At 40.1% G+C, this 27,988-nt stretch overlaps 2 protein-coding genes across 3 annotated transcripts in view; both read right to left on the bottom strand.

The window, feature by feature from the left end:
• Window positions 1–17,999, bottom strand: part of acsl3a (acyl-CoA synthetase long chain family member 3a) — a 35,367-nt gene extending 17,368 nt beyond the window's left edge. The window contains exons 1-4 of one of the 2 annotated variants that reach the window (XM_088617904.1): window positions 17,836–17,999; window positions 12,807–13,063; window positions 7,169–7,609; window positions 4,762–4,939 (exon numbers count right to left, since the gene is read on the bottom strand). In XM_088617904.1, coding sequence (XP_088474030.1) covers window positions 4,762–4,939; window positions 7,169–7,519 — 529 coding nt within the window. In that variant the 5' untranslated portion in view covers window positions 7,520–7,609; window positions 12,807–13,063; window positions 17,836–17,999. The remainder of the gene's footprint in view (window positions 1–4,761; window positions 4,940–7,168; window positions 7,610–12,806; window positions 13,064–17,835) is intronic. The other variant, XM_088617895.1, reaches the window with a different exon arrangement.
• Window positions 18,000–20,873: 2,874 nt separating this feature from the next.
• Window positions 20,874–27,006, bottom strand: LOC148677090 (2-acylglycerol O-acyltransferase 1-like). Its single transcript, XM_088617834.1, has 6 exons — window positions 26,491–27,006; window positions 25,769–25,947; window positions 25,174–25,378; window positions 24,033–24,207; window positions 22,033–22,232; window positions 20,874–21,084 (listed from the first exon to the last, which is right to left on the bottom strand). The coding sequence occupies exons 1-6, from the start codon at window positions 26,585–26,587 to the stop codon at window positions 20,930–20,932; spliced, it is 1,011 nt and encodes a 336-aa protein (XP_088473960.1). The 5' UTR covers window positions 26,588–27,006; the 3' UTR covers window positions 20,874–20,929.
• Window positions 27,007–27,988: the final 982 nt, after the last annotated feature.

Genomic DNA, 27,988 nt, shown 5'->3' with positions numbered 1-27,988 from the left:
GAACAGGCACGGCTATTGTTATATACCAAAGTCATTAAATGAAACCCATAAACACACTGTCACCATTATGGAGTGGACAATAACGAAGACCAGGATTGGAAAAAGAGAACATTGTCAAACGGAACTGCAGAGTGTCTTGGGATAACGGTCTTCCCAATGGACTTCTAATTCTTTCAGCAGCCGGGATTCATAACCGTGTCCCGGGGAAGGTACTCGGCTTCAGCTCCGCAGGCAGCGCTGGTGTCACGCGCGCCCGGAGAGGACGCACTGACGTCACCGAGACGGCGAGTCATGAACGCCAGCCCCGACCTGCCAGCCATCGGCGCTTGATGGAGACACTTCACACTCTCTCAGGCGGGGCGGACCGGAGTACGTGTGCAAGCGCAAGCTCGCAGCCTTGCGAGAGCCAGCCGCCGGCCCGTGAGGGACAGACGTGCTTACTAGGCACTTGGAGATGCAGTCATGGAGCTTGGCAGGGTGTCAGCACACTGGGAAGAGCGCCGCAGTTTCACAAGAGTGCGGACAGTGAAGAAGCTCTGCCTCATAAGTGCTTCACCTCAGACGTGAGCCAGCGGTCCCAAACTTTCCAGACTCATTTCCAGTAATAGGTGCTAGCAGCAATAACATTAGATCACTCACAATGTGGCGATTTCCAACAGCCTTTCCAACAGATTTTGATTCATATTCTGCTTCTATTATGGTAGGTGGTATAATAAATAGTTCATTACATATTAAATAAATCAAGTGTTTTTAAGAAATAAAAGAATGTATTTTTGTTGCCAAGGAATATACAAATAGAATAACTCTCCACGTTTCAATTCCTATATGCAACAATACTGAATGCAACTTGCTGTATTTGAGAACAACTTTATTACTCATTAATACTTAGAAACCACACATCAACTGACAAATTCAAATTAACACCACCCCTTAAGGTTGGTACAGCAACAGGAAGGTCATAAAATGAATTACTTAGCTGTATGCCTTCTAAGAATTTAAATTAAAACGTCACTATGTGATAAATGCATGGCAACCTCAAATAAACAGCTTTAAAGCATGCAGAAAAGAAGAATGACATCTGATGTTAAGTAAATAAAGGGCTTCTGCCTTTTGCTCAAAAATGTCATAAAATGACTTTTTTTTTATCTGCATCCATGCATTGGAAATCAAATTAGACTCTATCAAAAGATAAGGCATTATTAGTGTGACCTGTTTGTATTCAACTTTCATAATGCATTTTAATGTATAATTCAAGCCTGAGTCGAGTCAGTTCTTTTAGTTTTTATTTCAATTAAAATAACGAAGGAGCCAAAATCCTTCCCATTTTTTTTCAATCTGGTGGTTTGCTCTTTATATTTGATTGACATCCCGATGTCAGGGGAGATCCTAGTTCATTCATCCTGCATGTTTCGATTATTCTTTATCATTCTTTACACAAAGGGCTTAAAACCGGTAATCGCCTGTTGTTGTTGTTTTACACTTTTGCAATGCTTTTTGGTCGTGTGTACTCAGGCTACGTGCAGGCAGCAGGACTACGTGGGTCTTCTGCACACATGGGTCTCATAACTGAGGATCAGCGAGTCCACACTGATCAGGATTTTCCTCACGGAGGAATGTAGCAAATTAAAACCAAAATCCCTGTTACCATGAAGACCGGGGAGAAGAACATGGGTGGGAAATAGGGTGTGGAACAAAGTCGACTCCTATCAGAACTGATGGCTTTGGGATTAATGTGTACATTTCCACAGGAACGGTCCTAAAATCTCCTTTGGTACAGACAGCCGTGGTTTCGGACAAAGGAAGGATTCTGGACAGAGAACCAATCCCATAGCACACGCGTTAATCAAATAAAGGGAGATTACAGTAGAAATGAAAAAGAAAAGGCATCAAACCTATTTAGATTTCTCATTCGGTGAGCTGTTTTACTCTGACTGCATGAAAAATATTATCCGTAAAGATCCTTCCTCTCTCCGAAGTGAAAGATGGAGACCCTGATCTTCATTCCTTTTCAGTGAATAAACTGGCTGTTAAACAATATGCTGGTGCCACCTATCGTAGCACTAGATAGCAGTTGCGTTTAAACCGAGAAAAGAAGGCACTTTTTTTCCCCATAAAGGGTCATGGAAGTATGGAACAAGCTGCCCACGTTGTCAAAGCCGATATCCAGTCCCTTAAAGAGCCCAGAGTGAGACCTTCACATGGAAGCAAAGGGGCGGGATAGCTCAAACGCCTCCTTTTGTCTGTGACCCTCATGTTCTTAAATAGTAAAAAGTGTTTATGGGTAAGTGTGTATATTAAATGTTTGTTTTGTGTTAGCTTTCTTACATACATTTGGCACCATTATGTCTCATTGATATTACAGTGGCTGTGTTAGAAATGCAAATAGTGTCCAGACATGGGTGGAGCTTACAGGATAGACGCTGAACCCTTCTGAACTCAAGTCACTCTTAGCTGTTAATGTTGCACATAACGAGACCACTTAATACAAGGGGAGTTTATTCTAAGGCTTTTTGAAGTTTCTGCTCCTGGTTGTTTTAGTGTTTGTCTCAACAAAACCCCACGATCTTTTAACTGCATTTTGCCGACTGGAGAAAGATTCTAAATCTGCTTCAGTTCTGGAAGATCAACGTCATGCTTGCATTCCTGGGTTTACCGATTCTAAAATGACCAAACACAACTTCATGATAGAATAAAGTGCAAATCAAACTTTTGCGAGTTACCTATATGCAACGCATACTATAAAGCAGATTCTGAGAGTGTGCACCGAATCAAACAACACATCCTGAAACAGTCATCTAATCTAAGCCAATTGATATAACCGAAGGTGCTTTTCGAATCAAGATAGCAGGTTTATGAAATCGGATTAATGTCTAATTAGATCAATCTTAATGAAAGAAAGCCAATCAATCGGACTTGCTCAATTTCAGTCTGCTGGTCTCCTGTGATGGACTACGTGAAGATCTGATGTTGACAGAAGCAAACTGCCTCTTGACAAGTCAGCCAAGTTCATGTGTGTTTATGCTAGGATTAAGGACATTCAGCAGTGGGCTAGAAAGTGCAATGAAGCACGTCTCAATGAAAAAAAATATATATTTTGCCTTCTGTCAAAAAAAGATGAACAGGACACTTGCATAACAACTTTGTCACACTGCTTCAGTTGCCAGAAGAACATGCTGACCTTCTTCTCAATAGCATTTTTTCCTCTCTCAAAAATGTGCTCATATTTTTAAAGCCCACAAGAGACAAGTGTATGCCTATACTGTTTCTAGACATTTGAGATGGTTATGCAGATTTACATTTGGGCTAGATACTGAAGACTGTAACTCAGATTGACAGTATGAGTGGACCTTCCAGAGGAAATGGTATACTACTGTATAAATGTACCCTGTATAGTATACAGTGTTGCGATCAGTCAACGTAAATCACTGATGTCAGGGATCATCAGTGAAATCCTACAGTAAACACCTTCTAAGGCTGAGTAGGGTGGCTCTGCAATAATTTAGATGTAACAAGAGCCCTATGAAGATATAAGTCATGTTTTTTTTAAACAGTACATATTAGCAACAAACGCACCCGAGATGATTACCTCAGCAAAAAAAAAATTGAAAACCTAAACTGCCTGGGAAAATGCTCTTTAAGTGAATCCCGCCCCCTACTACAGAAGAAAGAGGAAATGAGATAGGCGTACAGATTAATGTCAGAAAGAGTGATTTTTCACTGAGCATTCCAGACTGGCGTGAGGCTACTGTACTTCCCTTACACACTTCCTGGTTTTAAGACACTATTTTCTGCCAAACAGAAATTGAAGCAAAAAAAAAAACCTCAACAGGAAATATCACAAAGCATATTAAAAGTGACTAATGAAAGAAATATTTTTAACTCTTTGGACTCCGTACTTTTCTATGGGACATATAGTGACACTTTTTTTTAAAGAAAACCAGAAACAAACATCTGGATTCATTATTAGAAGCCATTTCACATAAAAGGGAACACTCAATATTAATATAATATTCGTATTATAACCATAAGTGTGTTGTATGTTTTAAAAAAATATGATATTCAGCTTTAAAAGAAGACCGCTTCAGTCATTCTAAACATATTAACTTGGCTATGCACACACTAAATCTACAGCACTTACTATTTGATTTGATCTTTCTCCATAATATTTTACTGAAGTATGCCTAAGGCATGCAAATTAAGAACATTAAGTAACCAACTAATTCAACTATACTATATATAAAACAAAACATACCGATCGATAGGCTGTTTTAAGCACACAGGGTTTGCAGGCAAACAGAATACATTCAGTGGCCATCAAAAGTATTAACTCCCTTGGCCCTTTTCACAATTTATTGTGTTACAATATGGGATCATCATGTATTTATTTCATGTAATTTAAGAGGATCCATAGAATTTTGTTTTCACTTTGACATTATAGAGTGTTCTGTGTTTATCAATGGCAAAAAAATTGTAACACAATAAAATGTGAAGAAGTCCGGGGGATTAGGGGGGTAAAAAGGTTTGATAGCCGCTGTAGATAATATGACTTGTGTTTCAGTTTTTAACTGCCAGTGCTTACTATATTCCATCTCACTTTCAAAATGTAAAGTGAAACTGGAAATCGTTGTGCTTAAAGGCAGGGAAGTAAATATAATTGCTAAAAATGAAAAAAAGAGGTTCCAAACATTTCCACTTGCGCCGAGACTCGTACAGTGCCAGCAGCTCTGTCTGTGTAACTTCGGCGTGATCATAAGCACTTACGGGGAAAGTTGTACATGAAGCAGGCCTGTGCGGTTATCAGCCACTCCGCTCTCGTCTCGCAGAAAATGGCGATGGTGGACTTTGGCTTCTGACCCAAGGCGGCTAGACCACTACCAAACCAGGCGGCTGCAAGATGGGTCTCCTTGTAGGACAGCCACCTATACTCGCCAAGAATGACCTAGCAGGAGAAACAGCCCAGAATAACAAATAATATCACATATCTTATACGTTATAATTACAGGGTTCCCACTCACTTTTACCATCAAAATCCCAAAACGTTTCCATGACTTTTCCATAACTTCTTATCCTTCATAATTTACATCTTGCACGTCCTGGGCCTTCATCTTTTTGGAGCCATAGCTTGTATTTTTCCATCTGCTAACCAGAGGTCCTGTAAAAACACATTTACCCAGCATTTTGACATGGGCGCTAGCCTCACTATAAAATCCCCGTGAGAGGGTCTGACGCCACATTATAATGTGTCATGTTATCAATGGCGATAACCTCTTTTTAAAAGTCTGCTAACTTATGAACAAAATTACATGATACAGCCATGATAATTTTGGGTCAATTAGAAAAAAAACAGCCATGACTTTTCCAAAACTTCATGGATATTTGATCATTTTTCAAAACTTTTCCATGACTGGAAAATGAAATTTCATTTGCCATCACTTTTCCAGGATTTCCATGACTGTGGGAACCCTGTAATTAAATAGCATTAACAGCAGCCATGTTAAACCAAGTCAATGCAATGCTAGTCTGTAAACACTGTACACGCAATACTCCTCAAAAAGCCTTTAAGAGCTTTTAGTATTTGGAAACCTTAAATGTTTATTTTTCTGGACCTTTTTGGAACTTTTAGTTTAGATTTTTAGCTACTTTTTCACATCAAGATACATTTAAAAGGGAAAAGACATAAATTAAAAAGAAAATTAAGTATCCTAATTTGTTCTGTGATGAAATTAGCTACTCAATATGATTATGCTGTTATGAATATTCTGTTCTCCATATCCCACATATTTTTCCAATTTCCTAAGTAATTCAGCTGTGTGTGAGTGCCCTCTAGTTTCTTTGCAAAATTACTACAGTATAATTCTAATGGTGCGTTTAAAAGCATGCCTGCATTACCTTCAGGGATGAACACAGCAAAGCAGAAACATTATTGCAAAACCAGACCTCATACACTACAGATTTGAACCAAACCCAAATCTAATTTATAAGCAAACTAAAACTCTCAACTCACTGGCGCGACTGTGATGTGAATTTGATCTGTGCCGTAAGGATGCGCCTCCAGAAAACACAGAATCTTGGAAACAAGGCATTTTATTTTTTTATTTTTAGAAACATTATGCTGGTAGTAACGGGAAGAAATCTGTGATGGACCTGGAACCAGTTCCTTGGTGTAGGTGCATCTTTTTGGTTTAGTAAAATCTGCTGACGTTACTTAGCTAAAGCATCATGTTCTCTGTATGCAGACACCCCAGATTTTTTGCATTTTGTAAAGACTTATAGATAACCAAGAAGGTAAACTGGGGCCAAGCAAAATTCGGGGAAAGGTTAAACTAGAGGAATTAAAATATAATGGGATCAGCATTCCAATTAGTGGTATTTAAATGTGTTGCAAGTCAAAATCACAGTTGGAGCAGCTCAGTACAGTCCTCATTACTGGATAAGCCACTAATCGAGAGAAAAAAACTTTCCAAGTTTCAAAATTACGCAAGAATGGAAAAAGATGGGAACCACTAAACATAGAGGAGGTATGGAGTAACAGGCAAAAATGTTCTGACTTAATCATTTTTCAACCAGACTGTTCATCCAAATACCACGTGTTCTTGTCTGCAATTCATTCTTGTACTGTAAACTGTACAAGTAGAAAGTGTAGCAATACAGTGCATCATCATAAAAACACAGAAGCCTATTTGTGTATGCAACCAACATTAGAAATAGCAGACATACAGATGCTTCCTTCAGAGATCACGAGGAACATTCCCTACATATATGTTAGGATTTCTGAGTTTTCAAAGTCTTCAGAAAATACTGCAAGTATGCACAACTTCCTTCACACAAACAGGTGACCTGATGTAAAGCAGAAAAGGTTTAGTGCATCTAGTGCATGATATGTAAACTAAGTTACAAAGGGAAACCTAGTGCAAAAATGGTTGATCAAGCAACGCACCGGGTCACAACTTTAACTGCGTTGCAGCACTTTGCTTCTGTACTTACCTGTGCTTTAAATCATCGTGATCATGGCTCGGACCAGGACACAGCAATCATGTGCTGAAGCACTTACAGAAATGCATCGAAGATCGCCCCCACATTTACCCGAGAATATCCCACTGCTTCTTACAGTGGCAGCAGGACAGAGAAAACCGATGCATCCAGGTGAAAGAGCAGTTCTGAAGCTTACCTTTTTAAACACTTTCCCATTTGGCTGGACCTCATCTTCCTCACTAAGCAACTCGCGAGTTCCCAAGCAGTGATTGGTGGAGAACTTGTTTTTGGCATATTCAAACACTTTGTCCAGAGTGTCACAGCCAGGGTACAGGGAAGAGGCCAGGCAGCTCATACTGTTCACTGAGCGGTAGGGTCCTCCGGGCTGGTTATTCACAGGTCTTGCTTTGACTCTCTTTGCTCGTTCCAGATTCTGGCTGGCCCCAGAGAGTAGGTACCATGGTAAAAACGTTATAACGGAGTAAACCCATATGATGGAGCGCAACACTTGTAAAAGCAGAGGATTGATGTCTTCCTTTAATTTCATTTTCGGAACGGATGAAAACTTTAAAAATTCCCCGGGCACAACGGATCGCTACAGTTTTCACAGCGCTGGATCAGCCGGAACTGTCTTGATCTGGAAGGCAAAGAGGAAATCTTGATGAACACCAAACAAAACATTAAATACTTAAGTACAAAATTTCCTGCTGCAGAACAGCTGACTTTTATGCACTATCTGGCACAGATATTTTTTTACAATTAAATCTTCAAATGTACATTTCAGAAAAAAATGATTGATCACTTAATAAATGTCTTTGGAAAGCTACATATAACATCAAGGGATGGTAAGCCATCTTTCTTTCAGATAGTCGCGCGCCACTCAAGTTGTTATTGTTTTAGAACTTGATTTGAACACTCACAATAAACATTTGTGAGGCATGAGCACCACTTCACATGCGATTCATTAAAAAAAAATAAACCCCAGCAACAATCCCAAAACAAAACTTTTCAAACCTTGTCCAATTGGTAAATGTCAATGAACAAGCTGTAAATATTCTTTTCATAAATATTTCAACAATTAAACTGGTTGCGTGGGGAAAAAAAACCTAGAAGAATAAACTGGTTATTCTGCCCCCCCAAAAAACTTATGACAAAAACCACATACTATATATACGTAAGAAAAAAATGTAGAAATCAAGTACTAATATGAACACACCCAAAATAATCTACAGTTTTCGAGACAAGCCAGTTTTGATGTACATGATCTTAAATGATCTGGAATTAAAAGTGATAGTTACCGTTAATAAATCAATCGCTTACTGTTCAACACGAAAATGTTTAAAAATGTAGCCGATGTGAAGCTCGTCATTGAAAAGGTGCCAGAAGCTAATGTCAGGTAGACTTTCTTTCCGTGTGTCGGTCTGCGTCCTTTAAGCACACTGGAGTAATGACTTGTGGAAGCTATGCCAAGAAGTAAAGAGCAAAGCCTCACACAGGATTTTGTGAGAAATATAAATCCTTAATTAGGTAAAAGGTTCCTGAGAGAAAAAACACTTGCCTTACAAAAAGGTAACACACACTTCCAGGTTCTGTTCATACAGAAACAGTGCTGAATGATTAATATGATTGTCTGTAAAGATGCTCGCTGATTTATAAGCAGCCATTACAGAAAAGATCCACTTTCCCATCAATTCAGTATCATTCCTGAAGCAAATGGTCTGGAAAATGAAAGGATACAGTGTCTCCTGTCCCCGACTGTGCTTTATTTATGTCTCTTTTTTGTATACGAGTCTAAGTAGTGGTTATTTACAGGACAGGTGTATGCAGAGTAAAATGTTGCAAAATATTTGCCAGAAAATATGGCTGTACAGAGCTATTCACATACTGCAAGGTAACGAAAAATTTGATGATGCCTCTATTGAGTGTGACCGGAGTACAAAGAGATAAAATTACACTTAAAAGAGACTAAGCGTTATTAGAAACCACATCATACTTTTTTCCCCCCCCAAAGACTGTGAATTATTTATACACAAGTGGTAAGATATCATAATTGTGGCAACGGGTCTCAGCATTAAGTCCTACACAATACAAGAAAAAAGTCTGGGACAGAACAATGTTATAGTCTTTAATGAAAATTACACATTTTCCACTTGACTGTATACATTCCAGTTGTGAAGGAACAGAAAAGCCTTAAATAAAGGTTTTAGGAAAAGCTAGCAATGCTATATCATTCCTTGAGCAAGACCAAGTTTAAAAGGACTGTATTAATCTCTAAAAGGCTCTAAGGTAGTACTCAACTTTAGACTTTTCTAAACCATGGAGCCCATCACTAAGGTAGGAAATGCCAATACTGTTTCACCTATGATTACTTTATTACATTTCAGAGCTGCATATCTTCAGACCAAAGCTGGACCTCCAATTCTAAAAGAATAAGGGTGACTTGTATAAAGTAGGAAAAGGCCTCCTGATTAATAAAAAACATGGTGACCTACAGTATATTGTTCTTATGCAGGACAGAGGTGGGCAATATAACCTTAACAACAGCATTTATCCAAGCAATTTCTTCTGTTGCGTGTTCCTCGTGGCTTTAGAGAGCTTGATCGAAAATCTGAGGAGCTGGGAATAAACTGTAAAGCAGACAACGGTGATTCACCACCTATCGACTTTTCGGGAGAGCTGGAACTGCACCCATTAAAAAACGTAGGGTGCAGTACTCTTGTGACCTGTCCATGGTGCTGAGCTGTAGTCAAGATCACACAATCATGTGTGGCAGCAGATACAAGATTCTCATTTTTTGTTGCACGTCTTGCTTTTGGCAAAGTCCGCTATCTGGTTTGCCCGCTGGTTGAGTGAACCCAGAACACATTGTGAGCGCCTCTACACTAGCTAGGCCACTCCCACCACAGTCCATAACTTGCTGCTTACCTCTGTAACAGTAACTGTACTTACAGAGATATTAAGTAACAGGCAAGAGCTGATGAGTATTCAAAGCTTGATGTAGATTATATTTTTACATCTTACCGACACAACTAAGGCAACAGAGGCTCAAAACTGTAGCACTCTATTGTCTATTGTAAAAACCGATGTGTAACCGAGATCGGCAGTCTAACCAGGCCTCATCCGTGTCAAAACCTCGCTCAACCATTTTATGGCATTTAAGCAGGCAAAACTGTACAGAGTTATGAGAACAGATCCGAAATTTGCTTTACCAAAGAGGATTTAGGTCTACATAACACTTAAATAAGCTGTCTGGTATACTGTGCCAGCTTACATCACAGCACTGCTAGTTGTTTCCATCCACCTTAAACAACAAAATGCTCCAAATGGAAAAAAAGAGAGTAACTCTTGGGCAAAGTTCACCCAATACACTCACCACCCAAAAATACTGCAAGTCCATTTTATAATTATACTGTTAGACACTGTCTTTCGTATTAACCAATGGTGGAACAGGATATAATACTAAGATCAAGGTTTTTAAAATCTCAGAATCTCATGTAATAAAGTGTAAAGGTTTATCAGATAATTATCTAATAACGTCCGCTAAATGTAAAACTGTCTTTCCAACCCATTTAAGTGATGATGAAATACATTTAAAATAGTTTCTGGATCACTCTGATTAAATATTGATATGCATCAGGACTAGGAGTTGGAAAATTACACTTTATAAATTCTTAATAAACCAGCTGTTAATACATGTATGAAGTACTACAGATGAAACCAGCCACTTTTGGGGGGCAAATAACCCTAAGGTTAGGGGTATGGCTCAAGCTTCTGTTGGGATAAGGAATGTTACAATTAAATTTACAGTAGATATTGGTTATTATCCTATTATGTCACCCTATTAAGAACATTCCATTTATAAACAACCTTTACAACTCCTCATCGAAAGCAGTACCATACATTTAGTCTTTAATAAAATCTGCTTTCTGTTCTAACAGATAAATCTGTTCATCCAGTTTGTTCAATATAACAACTGTTGCACCATTAAACATTTACTAGATTTGTTTCACTGCAGTGGTACAGTAGGTCTGATGGCAAATGCAAAACGTTTCAGTAATTGACTTGTTTGATGTTTAAAACAGAGGTGAAAGCAACCCGGTACAGTCCGGGCACCATGATGTTCAAAAAGAAAAAGGCAAAAGGTGCCGCCTGTACATACTTTTACCATTATCATGTTCCATTTCAGCTCATCAATGACTAGATTCTAGAGTAACTGCTTTCACGCCCTCGGCTTCTTTGTGTTTTCTATTACAGGCATTGTGTAGGCTGGATCAGTGGTACTGGCACCAAGTTCAGCGACCGCAAGGTCTTAGGGTCCAGTGTGGTCAGTGAAATCAGGGGGGGTTTACAGAAGTCCACCATGTGATCACCATGTAGCCAATATGGGATTCTCCCTCAGAGTTGGCTCACACCACAGGATGCTGTTCTTCAATCCGCTCTGCTGCAGATACAGTCTACCCCACTTAAATGCGCTTTGTTTGGTGTTCGGCTCTTTAAAACGCCATGGGAGAAAACTCCCTTTAAACTTCCTTCATGACGACATTACTGGCAAGCAGGAAGAAATAATAATACCCTAGAGGTAATTCACATGCGTGCGTGTAAGTGAAATGATGAATCTACTTCACAGCACAGAGATGTAAATATTTTTAGTACAAAACACAAGCACACAGTGAGTGGACAAAATAACAGAAACACCTAACAATGTTTTAATATCAAGGACCTAATAAGGAGCAAGGACACCCTTTGCCTTCAGAACAGCTTCAATCCTTCTTGGAAGTCCTGAACTGTGTGTAGCGGGATATTGCACCATTCTTCAAGAAGAAAAGCCTCCAGTTCTTTGAGGGATGAAGGAGGTGGAAATCTATTTTGCACTCTGCGCTGCAGAACTTACCATAAAGGTTCAATGATGTTCAGATCTGGTGACTGGGGAGGCCATGGAAGGCATTTGACTTCATCCTCGTGTTCATGAAACCACTTTTGAATTTGTTAAACAGTGCGTATGGGGGCATTATCGTCCTGGAATATGGGAACATCATGAGGGAACTGTGTCTGCACCATAGGGTGCTCCTGGTCCTGTAAAATGGCCTCATATTCCTTGACCGTTATACGACGATGCAGAGCAATCATCAGACCTAATGACTCCCAGGAGATGGCTGCCCATACCGTTACAGATCCCCCACCATGTTTAACAGCTGGCAACAGACATTGTGGGTTGAAGGCATCCTTTGGCTTTCTCCAAACGTAAACCTGTCCGGATGTAGGAAACAGGGTGAACGAGACTCATCAGACAATATTGCTTTTTTCCCATTGCTCAGGGGTGCTGGTTTTGTGCTCCTTACACCAGGTTATGCGTCTTTGTGCATTGGCCTTGGATACAAGCGGTTTCTAAATAGCAGCCCTGCCATAAATCCCAGCTTTGTGAAGCTCAGGACGTACAGCTTTTGTTGAGACTCGGTCACAGAGGTGCCGATTCAATTCTGTGGTCGTTTTTGAGGCTGTACTTTTGTGGCATTTAGCAACTATCCTGTGAAGTGTCCGTCTATCCCTATCGGTGAGCTTTGACTTGCAACCACTGTTCCTCTTGGCCGATGCAGTTTGTCCGTGCTTGGCATACGCTGTTATTATTTTTGAGACTGTTCCCCTTGACACATTAAATAATTTTGCAGTTTTTGTGACTGATGCACCTGCAGTTCAGGCACTGATATTTTGCTTCTTTGGGACTCCGTTAGTTGCCTCATTTTGCTTTGAAAACTCACATATCAAAGTGCTAATTGTCAGACCTCTTTTATAGCTGACAGATACTGCTAATTGGCAATCAACCTAGTATGACTCACCTTTGCAGCTGCATTTGTAGTTGTGATTTAGTTACTTCAAAGTTAAACTCTTTTTTCATGTGGTGTTTCCGTTATTTTGTCCACCCCCTGTACTTCTCTGTACCATAATCTAGGGGTTTTCCCAGAATTTCTGAAGTGCTGAAAATGGAAAAACTTCATATTGCTATAATGTACACAAGTCTTTGCAGTCTTAACTCCAACAGGGTGGACTTTCGACATTTCATGTTTTAATCAGGTCCCTCCCTTAATAAATGACACTGTGGAAGGAGAAAAGTAGTGATTAGTCTGGATTAGGTAACAGCAACAGGTATTTTAATTGTATTAACATGTGACAACAGAACATCCTGCAGAGAACCTTCTGGATAATCTTGACAGACTAGTTCTGTTTGTTCTTTCATTTTTTGAGTGAAACCCAGTCTCTAAGGCTCTTCCATGGACTGTACAGTAGGCTACTACAGTTAATGGAAAGAGGCCTGCTGGAAGGATTTACAGGATTTTGATTGATGGGAGCTTCCAGAGCAACAGCTTCACAGTGAATCCAGTGGATCTGCAAGGTGTGAAGTGTGCCAAAAGAAGCCCATGTATTTGCTGGTTGAGTGCCCTCACGACAATGACTCGAAAAGGAATTAGTCCACTGTTCACATGTGCAAACTGAAAATCACTACACTGAGCAGCAGAGCCTCTGTGTCTTTATCTGTGCAAACTGCAGATGAACTGACCTTTCACTTCAACAACAACCAAACATACAGTTTAAGCGTGAGGAAAGGGGTGGAATGTGATGAAAGAGCTATGCATGTATAGATCACTAATGCGAGTAGCACACTGATTTCTGAAGGGAAAAAAAAAGGCCTTCTGTAAATTTGGCTCATTAAAATAGCTTTTTTCACTTCCCTATAAAAACATGGAACCAAGCTTAAGTTACCACTTACGAGCACTGAAAGAAGTCAATTTTATTTATATTGAGTTATTTTAAATACATTTTAGCAGACAGGCTTTTATTAGATACCTTCTGGCTTTGATCATTTCTATTCTGGGCACTGCATAATACTATTGCTCGTACTTTTATTATAAAAAGTGTGATTATATTAGCAGTTCATGGCTACTCTTGGTCTTATCTGTATGAAGTTGTCACAAAGAATGTAAGCCGTTTCATTGTTGTTTTTTTTCTTTTCAGTTCAGAACTAGTAAGACAGCTTGGTCTTTCATCCAAACCACAACATTTTACCAGGCACCATTTTCCTGTTGGCTATTTACTCAATCCTGGTCCTGGAGGCCAGGAAGTAAGAGTATGTAAATATCCCAACTTAACTGAAAACCTGAAGACACAACCTGAAACATCAGGTTCCTAACACTCTAACTGACCCATTACATACCCTACCAGCTCACTACTTGCTGTTCAACAGTGCTTGGATGTGAATGATTATGAACTCACTTCATCCCCCACATGAAACATACCGTTTTAATCACAAGGTTACAGCCTATACAAGGTAACTGGACAAGACTTGGTCACCATTTTAGACCTAAATCTAGGGCCTGGAGTGTTCTTTGACTAATTTTCAATCCTGTGTTTCAGTCTTCCAACACCAAAAGGTCAATATAGTATCCTGTCGAGCCAGCAAGCCTGTGTGGCTTATTAAGCAATCATCCCATTCTGAAACAGAACCTTCTCAATTACTCAACAAATTAAAAATATTAGCATGCAGATTAACAGAGTCAATGGATACTATTGACAATGCACGTCTGTTTTATCCAGGAGTATTACAAACAATACTGTGATCAATTATTTTAGGAATGTGTATATAGTTAGCAATAGTTTGGCTGTTTGAAGAAATGAAAAATAACTAAAATCAGAAAATGAGTGTAGCAACATAACATACATGAAAACCATGCAAACCAAAAACCAAGAAAAGGCAGTTCACAAGCATGTAAATTCCACTTAGTTCAGTAAAAGAAACTTTTTTGTTGGTTTACCTGTTGTTCTTTCATAACTTGACTCTCTTCATTGGGGCAAGATAAGTAATAACAGCGAAATATTGTTTCGCTTTTCATGTTAAGCTGGGAACTAATTTTTCATTTCATTCAGAAATTAATTCAAACACAATCACTACCATTCTGAGTAGTGTTTGCATTTGCCCACTTACAATTTACATTTATGTTCAATACCTTTAATAGAATCTAATCCACACCCAAAATACACACTAGCTTTGAGTCAAATATGTTGACTGCTTTGAAAAAATGTTCAGTTGTTTGTATGAAACAGGTTTTCAGGTATTAATTGTAATGGGATGAAGTAGGCGCCCATTTTTTCAATCTAATTCTCTGAAGGTTTTAACACGCAGTTTGTCTATTGTTCTATCTGCCTTGTGTATTTACTGCTGAAATACTCAGTATGTGATTATTATTATATACTTCGTGGTCTCTTTACAACTCCTAGACCATGGTATTAGATCTTGCAGTGTCATGCCAAGTGCTAGTGACAGTGTCACACCATCAGGGTGTGGTTTCCAAACACTGAACATTCTTGAGGGCCTTCAACATCCAAGTCTTTGGTGAAATGTACACGTTTTCATTAAAGCCTGGGTAAAAAACTAATGTATTTAAATGTTATTCTGCAGCAGCGAACCAAGTGCCCCATTGTGGCTACATGGTTCAAGAGGCAGCTTTAAGGGTTGAATATATCCTTTCACTGAACACTTGCTTTCTCACAGCTGCAACAAGCTTCTCTGCTCTGAGGAAATTATTTGTCCATACATTACTTATAAAGGGCTGCTATAAGGGTAAACCAGGTCAAATGCACTGCATTTAGCAACCAGCCTTGAAGAATGTCATTGTGTGCTTTGATCATGTAACCAACATTATCTGAGACTGATCCAGTCCTGTTTTTAATATCAACAATTCAAACATGTTTTGTGCAACCAATGAATAGACATAATACAATATAATATTATACAATAATAGGCACATAATCAGTATCTGCCACAGTAACTGTCAATTCCTGGTACTTGATTGTCTTTGCAAGACATGCAGCGCATGCAAAACAGAGACTTTTACTGTTGTATTTACTCATTCACTACATTTAACAATAACATTTTGATCAGTACAAACCAGCAGTCTGTAGTGACTACTCCTTTCTCAGCTGGCTCACTCTAGAAACTGCCCCACCACTTATTGTACGCATGTTGAGCAAATGGCACATCTCTGAACGGTTCACTTTAACTAAGGGAATAAAAGTAAAGAACAATACCTCTGTCAAACTGTAAGTTATAGCATGCCTGTGTTCCAATATGTCTTCTGTATGTTTTTACACAGGACTCCCACTCACTGCTGTCTTCGCCATTTGCTTTGTGTTTTTTATTTTCAATATTGTTGTATTGTTATAATTTGAGTGTAACCCAATGATAAATAGCAGCTTTTAAAAAAATACTTCACATAGGTTGAATCTATTCTTGCACTTATAAATGCAAGTAAATTACTTTTGATCCAGTTTACATATTCATACGTTTATAATTTTTCTTTGCCCCTTTCCTTTAACTGCATCAATTGTTTTGCTCACCAAAATGAATCATAATAATCACAATTCCTGTGCTGACTAATGACTAAAGAGATCAGAGTGTCTGGAAGAGAACAACTGGACTACAACTTAAAAGCACCAAAGGTCAAGAAAACCTCCCAGACCCTATCTATAGTTCTTATTCACCTTCAGTACAGACAGTAGATATTAAATTTAGTCACTATATTATGTGAAATTATTATATCACAGGAGATATTAGTGAAAGCCAGTCAAAGGGTATTTTTTCGCTATGCAAAAAGCTTTACATAATTGTAAAGCTGTTTGCATAATTATAAGTTATTAAATCATCACTTTAGTATGTTTTCAGTACATGTATACAGATGCATGGAGTACCAGTGCCCCATCAGTTCTGTGGCAAGCGTGTGCAGAAATGCAGCATAAGGCGTTTAAGGAATTAGTGTGGACTATGCTTCAGTTGATCCCTGTACTTCTCCTGTGAGCTTGAGTTACACCTGGAAAACAGAAACTACCGCAGGAGGAGAGGGACTGACTCATTAGAAACGAATGAGATGCCCATCAAAAAATACAAAGGCAAGAAACTGACCTTGATTAAGGGGTGATGAGGCAAATCATTGCATTATGAACACATGCTGTCCTCACGAGATCAATGTTGATACAACACTGCGGTTAAAACTTATTTTGATTCAAACTGCTTCCCTGCTTCACAAAACCTGTTCCTCTGATCTCACTTGGTGGATGTCCAGCCCATTCAGCATCACTGAGGTGGCATGGACATGTGAACACAACCGGGAAAACCTGTTGTAATTTATTTTTGACAAAAATGATATTCGGTACTGTGTGCTATGAAACAATGTCATCGATACTGATAAGGCTCAGCGTGGGCCTCAATACAGAAGATAAAAGCCACGACAAACCGGACACACACACACAAAAACAATGCTGAATAGATATAAACATGCCGTTTGTTTAGAAAAGGAGCATCCTTATACAGTTCATCACATCCGATAAGGACCAGTGCGAACAAAAAATAACAGCACAACAGCCAATAAATACTAAGAGTGAATTCCAAGGTGAAGGGTGTCCTAACGTGTGGTTTCACCCGGTGGTACCTACATTAATCATATTTTAGCTTCTTCCCAAAACATGACCTAAAGGCGTGGCAGCCAGGTGGGATTGCCAATTTAATAATGTGAATGAAAAAGACGGATGCAGACGGCTTTCGGATGTCTGAGAAATGTTGAATGGCTTGTCTACACACTTTGAGCCCTTCGTGATGTGGATATTGCACTCTTATGAACAGACACAGCGGAACGCTGTCGTCCAATATCAAGTAAACACAGCATCTGTGAGATAAGAAAAGGGGTTCTTTCACGTTTTAGAGCATGCCCCGTCCATTCATATCAATCCAATTACACAACATCGCAGCACATCTGCAGCACTTACAGTTCGCACCGCCAAACACAATGAGAAAATATTCCAGACGAAAAATCAACTCACCTGGCTCTGTAAGACGCTGAAACACACACCCTATTATGCCCCTTAAACGTATATACAATTCTAAAACATTTAAAATACATAAAATGGAACGGATGTTACGATTTAATTGTGCTATCTGCCTCCTGACACTGGCCTATGATCTGCCCGGAAGTGACTGGGACGTCGTTGAGTTATTATTACGCGTCGGCTCACGCTGCTCTCTGATTGGACAGCGGGAGGTGGCGCGCGTCGGGGGCCGGTCTGTGACGTCCCGAGCGGAGCAGCGGGGTTACTCGCGGTTATTGTGTCTTGAGGAAGGCTGGGACTGCAACGCGGCAACTGCCACAAGGAAAAAGAGAGAAGCGGCCAGCTCTGCGTGCTAGGCAATGCGGCACATCCCTCCTAGCTGAAGTCACGATCAGCGGGACAGGGCTTGTGGGACAATGCCAGTGGAAAAACAGCTCGTGGATTGCCTGTTTGGTTCAGTAAAGAAGTGAAGGAGGCAGCTGCAACCCCCTTGTCAGCTCAATACAATAAGAGCACCACAGCTATCCGGGTTGTAAAACTCTGGCTCTTGCATTATAAAAGGGACCATGGCAGACTGCCACCCCTCTAGGACACAGTAACAAACCCACGAGGGTTCTTTCAAACACTGCAAGCTCTGTGAGTTGGACGAGCAGCTGGACTCCATCAAGTGCAAAGCATTTTATTAATATTAAACAGTTTTGAACGTTTCAGCTGGGGCCTGGCCAGATTCATAATTTTAATATAATAATAATTATATAATTGCTTACACTTATATAACGCTTTTTCTGGACATTCCACTCAAAGCGCTTTACAGGTAATGGGGACTCCCCTCCACCACCACCAATGTGCAGCATCCACCTGGATGATGCAACGGCAGCCATAGTGCGCCAGAACGCTCACCACACATGAGCTATCAGTGGGGAGGAGAGCAGAGTAATGAAGCCAATTCACAGAGGGGGATTGTTAGGAGGCCATGATTGATAACAGCCGATGGGGTAATTTGGCCAGGATGCCCAACGAAGCTCATCTTAGACACATATGAGCCCTGCTATCCCTTTGCATGAAGCTGAAGGAGATCCTGTCTACACATAGCGATGTGTAAAATGCAAACTCTAGCCAGCTACCCTCTTTACTGTCCTGCAGTTACACAGGGCCCCATACTGGAAGCTAAATGAAGGCCTTATATTACTGAACAGGGGTGAGACAGGATGAGCATGAGCCCATAAAAACAGACTAATCATCTCACTGTTGCAAGGAACCCCCCTCTAGGACAGGTGCTTCCAGGCTCGTGGCTACAGCCTACACGATCTGTGTAAAACAGGGTAAAGACTGAATACTGCTCTGCTGCCATGGCCTGATGACCCCAGAAGCAGCTCAGAGATCCTGACAGAGGGCTCACAGAAGGTGGATCAGGCTGTGGGCAATGGAAGCAGGCAGGGTGGAGGAGGAGGAGGAGGAGGAAGAGGTGTGCCTGAAGGGGCACAGTCAGGAAGAGCTGCTTCTCTTCCCCTGTAGCAGGATTGTGGGAAGGCAGGGGCAAGGCTGACGCAAGTTTCACTCTGAAAACGGGAATAAAGAGGATGAGTTCTTCACTCTCCTTTTCCGACATCTTCGAGTTACGGATGGAGATCAGTGAGGAAGATGTGCAATCCTCTCTTGCACAACGGGAGCGAAACCTGCATTTGAACTCTGAACGGGATGACAAATGGTCGGTGCTGGAACCGCTGTGGGTCAGTAAGCTGAAGCTCAGTAAGGTGACAGATTAACACGCTAATTCAAAATAAAATAAAGACGCTCACAGTTTTGTTTCAAAGTTGTAACATTAAGAATTTAATCTTTTTTTAAAAAAACAATGTGCTATATATTTTATGAATGTCTCTTCATGTCCGCACAAAAATACATGAAGACCGCATGTTTCTTTAGTGGTGCAGGTACAAGAACAGTGTGTCCCCACTAGCCCATGGAGTCAGACTTCCATTATTGTAGAATAATAACCCTGGTAATAACCCTTTGAAATAGGTACTACGGAAAAAAAATTAAAAATTCAGTCTTTCTCGAGTGCAGCAGACAAAAAGACAACACAGTTTTCTACTATTTATTTTTACACAGAAAGCTCTTTCCAGCTGATCCTACGTACAGTACAACACTCAAGAAGACTATGCAAAAAGTGGGCAGATAGCACTTAACGTGTGTGAGGTCACAGCATGGGATTTGTTTTTATCAGGCATTCCTAGAGCAGCATGAAGTTTTAGTTTCATGTCCTTTAGAAAACCATTCTGTAACAGTTACTAGTGCAACCATTAGGCAGGCAAGGCCTTCCTTGTTTTTCCAGAGATCAAGTCCTAGTTTATGTCATAAACAAACTCAGAAAAATGAGACGGATTAGCCCAGTAACAGCACAATAGAATTTAAAGTGACCTAAATTTTACCCGAATCTCACGTGACATTAAAGTCTGCCGTGTTCTATTTTTAACAGTTGTGTGCTTCTCTGGAAAATAAAATCATCTGAGAGAGAAACCTGATACCCACCAACTTTAACTCTTAAACTGCCAAGAGTTCAAAGAATTGTCCCTCTCCATGTCATAATTCCTAACCTGTAAGATTCACATTCAACTCCATATGTTGCTTCAGAACTATTAATTTCTGTATGTATACATACACACTTGTATAACCACAATTAAAATACACTGACGATATTGATAAGGATGAGCTTAATGACAACTTAGCATACTCCACTTTCCTCAAGCAAAACTGCAACACTGCTGACGTTACTGTAGTTGAAACATTGAATTTCTTGGTTTCTCTGGACAGGTAATGGTCTCCTCTGCGAACACATATGAAAGGATTTAGTTAGACTCTCACCTCCCAAGTATAATCATATTCTCAACCCCTTTTAACTCTTAGAACAATTGCTACTCCCAACTGTTTAACCCATTGTGTGTTTGTAGGTAACACATGTACTGTATATGACAATTTCTCAGGAACAAATGAGAGTTTGCTTATAAAAGATACAGGAACATGCAGTATTTTATAAAACTTTATTAATCCCATACATTCTAAAATAATGCCTCTGTATTTAAGCCTGTACTCAAGTGAAGATCAGATGATCACGCTGGGGTATTCCATACTGGGCCTTATGTTGTTCAAACAGCTGGGTCAGCTCCTCCAGGTACTTGCTGTGCAGCTTGTCCACCTCTTCAGCTGAAGGGTTCGCATTTTGTTCCACTTCAATGGGCTTCCCTACTGCAAGTGGAAGGACAATGACAAGGGGGCAATGAGTTAAGGTCTCCTGCCCTCAATGACAACAATTCTGCAGGCTTAATAGATCACTGTCCATCATCATCCCCTGATGACAAGGAGAGAATCCTAAACCCTTCCTCTGAAGGCAATGATTAGTACAGTCATAAAGGTGAAAGAGATTTAAAATAAGATGAAATTCCATCATCATAAATTAAACATTAAACCTGAACAAGACACTCATTTAATGTGCTTTTTAATTTCAACATTTCATATATTAACATTGAATAATATTTGTAATGACAGTTTTATATTTTTAAAAGGAGAATAATAAAAGGACAATGTTTCCAACTGAATTATTTTCCTACTGGGCAAGGTTATCTTCCCGTAAATGTCAAAGTAAGGTTTAGGAGATTAACACGCAGCGTTTAAAGCGAATTGCTTTGGCCCTGTAAGATTAGATTTATTCCACAGCATGTATCTGAATTTTTTATTCTTTGGCGACTTGCAGAGTTTTTGTGTAGCGTTCCAAGTTTCTCATTTGTTCATTGTATAACAAACACAAACTGATTAAAAAGCAAGAATTTTGAAAGTCCAGTGATGAAGAATCTTGTGGTTAAGAAAAATATTTTAAAAAAAGATAAATCACATCTATACACTTTTCCCCATTAAGCAAACATTACAAAAACACTGTGAAAAGTGCAGCAAAGGCAGAACTTTAGTAGGTCATTACTACAAATTGGTGTTTCAAGGTTCAGTTTTAATTTAGTATTTTGGTGGATGAAGCGAGTAAAAACAAAAGGCAAAATTAACACCCGACATCCCTCAAATAAAAGTGTAAATCACCTATTTAAAAGTGAAATCACTCATGTTGCCCATTTGTGGTTTAACTTCATGCATTAACATTTATGTACCCTTAATGGAATTAGAAAACATAGTCATCCTTACACTTACCTATAGTGTAGATGGGTTTTCTGTAGGGCATGAAACCAAAGCTGTACTGAAACACCCCTCGGGCATGAAAGATTGGCAAACTGAACCCCATCATCTTCCGCAGCCTTTCCTGGATAGTCCTCACTATTGATCCCTTAGGATTCTTCAGTTGGTTAAAGAGCTCATTCTCTCCAAAGGAAAACACTGGGACCAAGTGTGCTCTAAGACATGTAAAGAACATTTACTTTCAACAAGACGTTACCGATAAGATGAGCAGATACCGTTTCCTTTAAAGATCAAATTTATACACAGGCAACCCACAGCAGGGCCCCCACAGAGAAAACTAAATTTCAAATAAAAGGCTTATTGATTTTGTTTGAAAACGTTTGCTCACTCCAACCCCCTATGGAAATCTACATACATTTTAAAACCCTCTTCTCATATGTAAATATATTTCAATTATTAAAAATACCATTCTTGCAGACTTTTACTTGAGCATTTAGGAAGGAATGTGTCACATCTACGCATAAAAGAAGATGAGTGAACCACTGCCTTTCCCCAGTACATCTGCACATCTAAATCTTCTGGCTTTTACAGTTAGAGATAAAATAAGGCACCAATTTCTGTGTCACAGACCAGCAAATAGCTTGAAGTTCCCACTGATGCCTACAGTATAATAACAATTGTCTGGTTCATTATTTTGAAGGATGGGATGTTTAGCTTAATTTCACAAAATCCTTTATTTACACTTTGCTCATAAATCTGTGAAACCACCCGTATTTGTGGTGTTGTTATAACATCCCAATTAAAGTCTATTTATATGATGTCCAACTTCAGTCTTAAAAAAACTTCCAGCTACTTAAATGCAGCATACCTGCCTGCCTGTTGTTTATGCTCAGAATGCACAATCAGATGCTACAATCCTTAGCTGAACACCAATTGTCCAGAATAGACAAATGTGCCATATAGTATACTCTGAATAGTTTGCTGATGTGTGCACATATAAGAAAGGTATCACTTCATCACATATCACTTTGAAGATATAATAAGTTGTATGCCAACAACTTAAAAGCTACTACATAAAATGTCCTAACAAAAAACTGATAAAGAAAATCACAGCTGAAACAATACAATTTGAATTTAAACCTTGAAACATGTGGAAGGTGTTTAATGATGGGACTCAGTCCTCAGGGTGGAACAGAAACCAGTGAGTTGGTACGACTCCCCCCATACAAAAAAGTCGGGGCACAGAGGACACAGCTGACATCTCCAGCAATTTGTGTGTGTACAGAATCACTGCTGACAAAAAAAACTCTGTAATATCTGCGAATTTCCTTAATGGTTTAATTTGCTTCCTTGGCTGTATAACTGTGTAACATTGCCAGCAGCCATATCACTCTGCAACTCACAGCTGGCAGCCCCACTGAAGCTCAGCACGTGTGAGCCTGGTCAGTACCTGGAGGGGAGAAAGGTAAGGCTGCTGCTGGAAGAGGTGTTAGTGGGGCCAGCAGGGGGCGCTCACCCTGTGGTCCATGTGGGTCCTAATGCCCCAGTATAGTGACAGGGACACTATACTGTAAACAGGCACCGTCCTTCGGATGAGACGTAAAACTGAGGTCCTGACTCTCTGTGGTCATTAAAAATCCCAGGATGTTTCTCAAAAAGAGTAGGGGTGTTACCCTGGTGTCCTGGCCAAATTTCCCATTGGCCTTTACCAATCATAGCCTCCTAATAATCCCCATCTCTGAATTGGCTTCATTACTCTGTCCTCCTCCCCACTGATAGCTGATGTGTGGTGAGCGTTCTGTCGCATCATCCAGGTGGGGCTGCACATTGGTGGTGGTGGAGGGGAGTCCCCATTACCTGTAAAGCGCTTTGAGTGGAGTGTCCAGAAAAGCGTTATGTAAGTGTGAGGAATTATTATTATTATAATAACTGGCAGCCCAGCTGTGTTTGAGCTCTGCGTGCATATCCGCCATGAACTGGGGTCCTTCAGGCTGAGAGCCTTGTGGGTCACTCACCCGCACTTGAGAGCGATCCTGATGAAGCCCTTCCTGTGGAGCGCTTCCAAAATCAGACTGCCAGGCCTCGCATCCAAGGCCTCCGCGGCTCCGCCGATCACGATGACAGAGACGCTGCCTCCTCCTTCTCGACCCAGCACGTGTGTAACGGCTCTCTTGGAGCAGGAAACCACACCTGCACACATACAGGTGGGCCACAAGGTCACTCATTGCACAGACACAACTTCCTCAAATCACCTTGAGCACGCTGCTTGGCAACAACAAAACGCATGTTCTGAACATATAAACCGCTGTGTAGCTGAACAAAACAGTTGTGAACAGTGTGGTGGCTCACTTTTTACAATTACTGATCTCAGTGAGATTTCTAGCTTTTCAGGTAGATTTAGGTTAGGATTGTAACTGGTGTGTGTCCAACAGCCCAGGTTGAAACTTATACTTTGTTTATCCATACTGTGTCCTATTTTGCAACCATGATTTAAATATTACAACAGACTGATATATTTCACAAATGTCTGTTGAGAAACAGTACTGTCCTCACAGCTGATATTTATTCTCAGAAACAGCAACTGTTTTCTGTATGACACAAAGTACAAGAACAATAGATACTCCTACAATACCAACAAAAGCGCCGCAACACATATTTGCATGCATTTGTACCACTGGTTCAGCAGTGAGCTTTATTACGGTTCTTTGAGAGGTGCTATTTGAGAACTGCCAGACCTGCTTGCTGTCTTGAATAGTTTAAACGCTTTACCCTCCATTACATGTTGCCATTCTTAGAAATAAATATGACCTCTATGCGATAATCACATACACTAGCTATGTTTTTAACCTCAGTGTCCTGTTAGTTCTAACATCCAGATACAATCACCGTTCCTTTTATTTAAACAGATATCCACGAGGACATCTGTTTGAATCATATATTGCTGTAGCACTCAATTCAATTCCTATTTCTGTTGTTATTTCACTTTTCAAAGCAGAAAGGAAACATATTACACCACTTTTTAAGTAAGCGCGATAGAATAATGTTCCACTGGTCCTGGAAATGATATCTGAAGACACAAAACACGTTGTCCAGGCGCTCACAGTTCATGGACCAAAGCGTTTCAAAGCCGGAGAGGTTCCTGCTGCTGTGTCTCACCTGCAGACATGATGTACTCTCGAAAGAAAGGGAAACGGAACCAGAAGGGAAGTACATGGAGGTATGGAGTCAGGCCAGGGAAGAGCTCCCTGAATCCTGTGTGCTCCGTGCAGAAATTCCCAAAGGCCCCAGCCACCAGAATGCCATGAGGATGAAATCCAAACAGGTAGTTTTTCCCAGGGTCCAGGTCACAGGTTTTTATAAGCTTTAGATTCAAACATGGTCATGAAAACATCACAGAAATAAAAAAAAAGAAAGAAAGCTCTGATGGTTTATGGTTTAATGTCTGGCAGGAAACTAAAAATTCCTGAAAACTGTCAGCCTACGGCAGGAATTCTGTGCACTGAGCCATTTCAACACAAACTCTATAATGCATAATTACACATATACCATTCTTTCCTTTGTTTCCAGAATTATTTCTGACTGATTCAAAAATCAAATGTGCAGGAAGGAAGTATAAACACTATAATTTGCCTTTTAGAGACTGACAAACAAGTTCCTTGTAACTTGTCAGAGCAGAGGCTTATGGGTAAGGAAGATGGAAACTCTTGATTGCTCAAAGCCCCGTTACTTTTGCTTTTGCCTCTCGACTTACATGGATGGGGAAGTAGTCTCTGAAATATTTCCAAATCCTCCAGTTTCTGACCCATGCGGATCTCCTGCCTCCGCACTGCGGCGTGTCCCAGTCCGAGTACAGCCACAGCCCATAGAGGGCAGCACAATGCCAGTAGCCGCTGAGGACACTCAGGACGTACAGGACCATACAGCACTGAGCTGAAGAAGAAAGAGCAAAAGACACTGGTTTAATCACGTGATCAAAAAGCGCTTCGACGTGTTTAATGAATACCTTTGCTACCTTCATTACTCCGATCACAAACGCTCTTCTGATTCAACCATACGTTTGATTTTAAATGACTAGAACAATCATTTATCTAAGCTGAAGTATTACGTATGCAATTCGTTGACGGGTTTTTAAATTTTAAAGAAGAGTATTGTATTTAAATGTTTACCTATACAGAACATTCCTTTCTGTACTGAATTCTGTTTCGGAGTAGTGACTGCCTTTCACGCCTCATTATTTCTATCACTACTACATTTTAATATTGCGTCATAGGAAGTATGAAAAAAAACGACAGTAATTAACATTAAATGCGCTACAAACACCATTAAAATACATACATATAACTCTCCTGTAAGTTACTTCATTAAGAAATAGGCTCATCATATTTCCAAAAATAAATACAGAACTTTTACACTCAAGCTGCACCGGTTCTGTTGGAAGTTAGGGGATGATAAAAAGCACTACAGGTGCTGTACCGAGGAAGAGGAAAGAGAAGACCCATTGCAAGACAGCGGCAGTCTCCAGTCTCCTGTTCAACGGAATGCGTAGGGGAGCAAACTCAATCATCACCATGTCCAGAAACAAAGTCCACAAAGTCCACAGAGCGGAACCACGAAGAAGAAATGTTTAACAGACGCAGGCTCCCTTTCAACACGGCCGATTCACTTTTTTTTCCGCTTCTCTTTCATTGCGTGTCCATTATAACCAGTCTTCGGGAACGCTAGGTCATCCTAGTTCACGTTTTGCCAGGACAACATAGCTTTCATAGCAAGCATATCCAACATCAGTGCCATAGTTCCTGTGCTTAGCGTGTCATTTTCTCCATCGAGAGGAACACTGCTATAAAAGGTTTCTTCAACAAGGTGACCAGGACGGGAGCAATATTTTATCTGGTAGTCGCATAAGGAGATAGGACAACCACGTGCAGCTTTCTCAAGGCTGAGAGACTTCCCCAGCTGTAAAGGGACCTGTGTGACGTCATTCACCACTTGTAGCTTATCAATGGTTCTGATTTAATTTACTTGCAAAAGTTTTTAATGCTTTACAATTATTTATTCCGAAGTGACGATTAATATCGACCGCAAAAGTAGGACTGTTTGGTAATGTCTGATTTTTTTTATCGTGACGACAACGTTACTCTTGACTAGTCCCGTTCAGGAGACCACAGCGATGACGTTCAATGTACTGTTCATAAGAGAGAGTACATTAGGCGGCCATGTGTAAAATCCATGCGCTGGCAGAGAGCCGGCTATCGTGTCGAGGGCCGTACTAAAGCAAGTCTGAATCTGGCGCGGTTTAGAAAACACGATTGCTCTTAAGTGAAATGCGCCTGATTGACAGCAGTGATTATAAACGTAGCTGTGCCCGCTGATTAAAAGTTTGGTTATCGTTGCCAAAACTATGCACATACCAAATACCACATTATTATGGAGGCGAGTGCAGTATAAAAACTAATTTAGGGTATGACGGTATCTAATTTTTCCATTATTTACAGCCGCTGTCCCTACATTACGATAAAACATCTTTGCTTTTGCTGGTCAATATTGTAATACAACACGCTAATGTTTTTTGTTCAGCGGAGCGACATCTTTTGGGAACTTCGGGTATATTACAATAAAATCCTCTTTATCATTGTAATGCTGCATATTGTACACCCAGCTTAGGCAACACGGCTAGTGTTTTTAAACTTTTGATTTTATATCATGTAGGATTAGTAACAGCTATTATTGTTAAGACAGACAGTAATACAACTTTCCGGCCGTCGTACAGAAGTAGTCTTGGTTTATGTGACACAACCACATTCGACGTAGTAGGAATTTAATATTACGTTAATTCCGCAAAAGGACCCGAATCATCTTGTCTCACCTTGTGCCTAAATTGACATATTCGATATATCACATTCGACTTAAATGTTTCATTATTCTGGAGTTAGCTTTTATGATGTTGAATAAGATTATATGGTTAAACAAAAAT

This window comes from Lepisosteus platostomus, chromosome 2, assembly GCF_059453375.1.
Source record: "Lepisosteus platostomus isolate fLepPlt1 chromosome 2, fLepPlt1.hap1, whole genome shotgun sequence".
Taxonomy (NCBI): Eukaryota; Metazoa; Chordata; class Actinopteri; order Semionotiformes; family Lepisosteidae; genus Lepisosteus; species Lepisosteus platostomus.
Note: the sequence above shows the minus strand (reverse complement) of the source record. Positions and strands in the feature narration are given on the sequence as shown.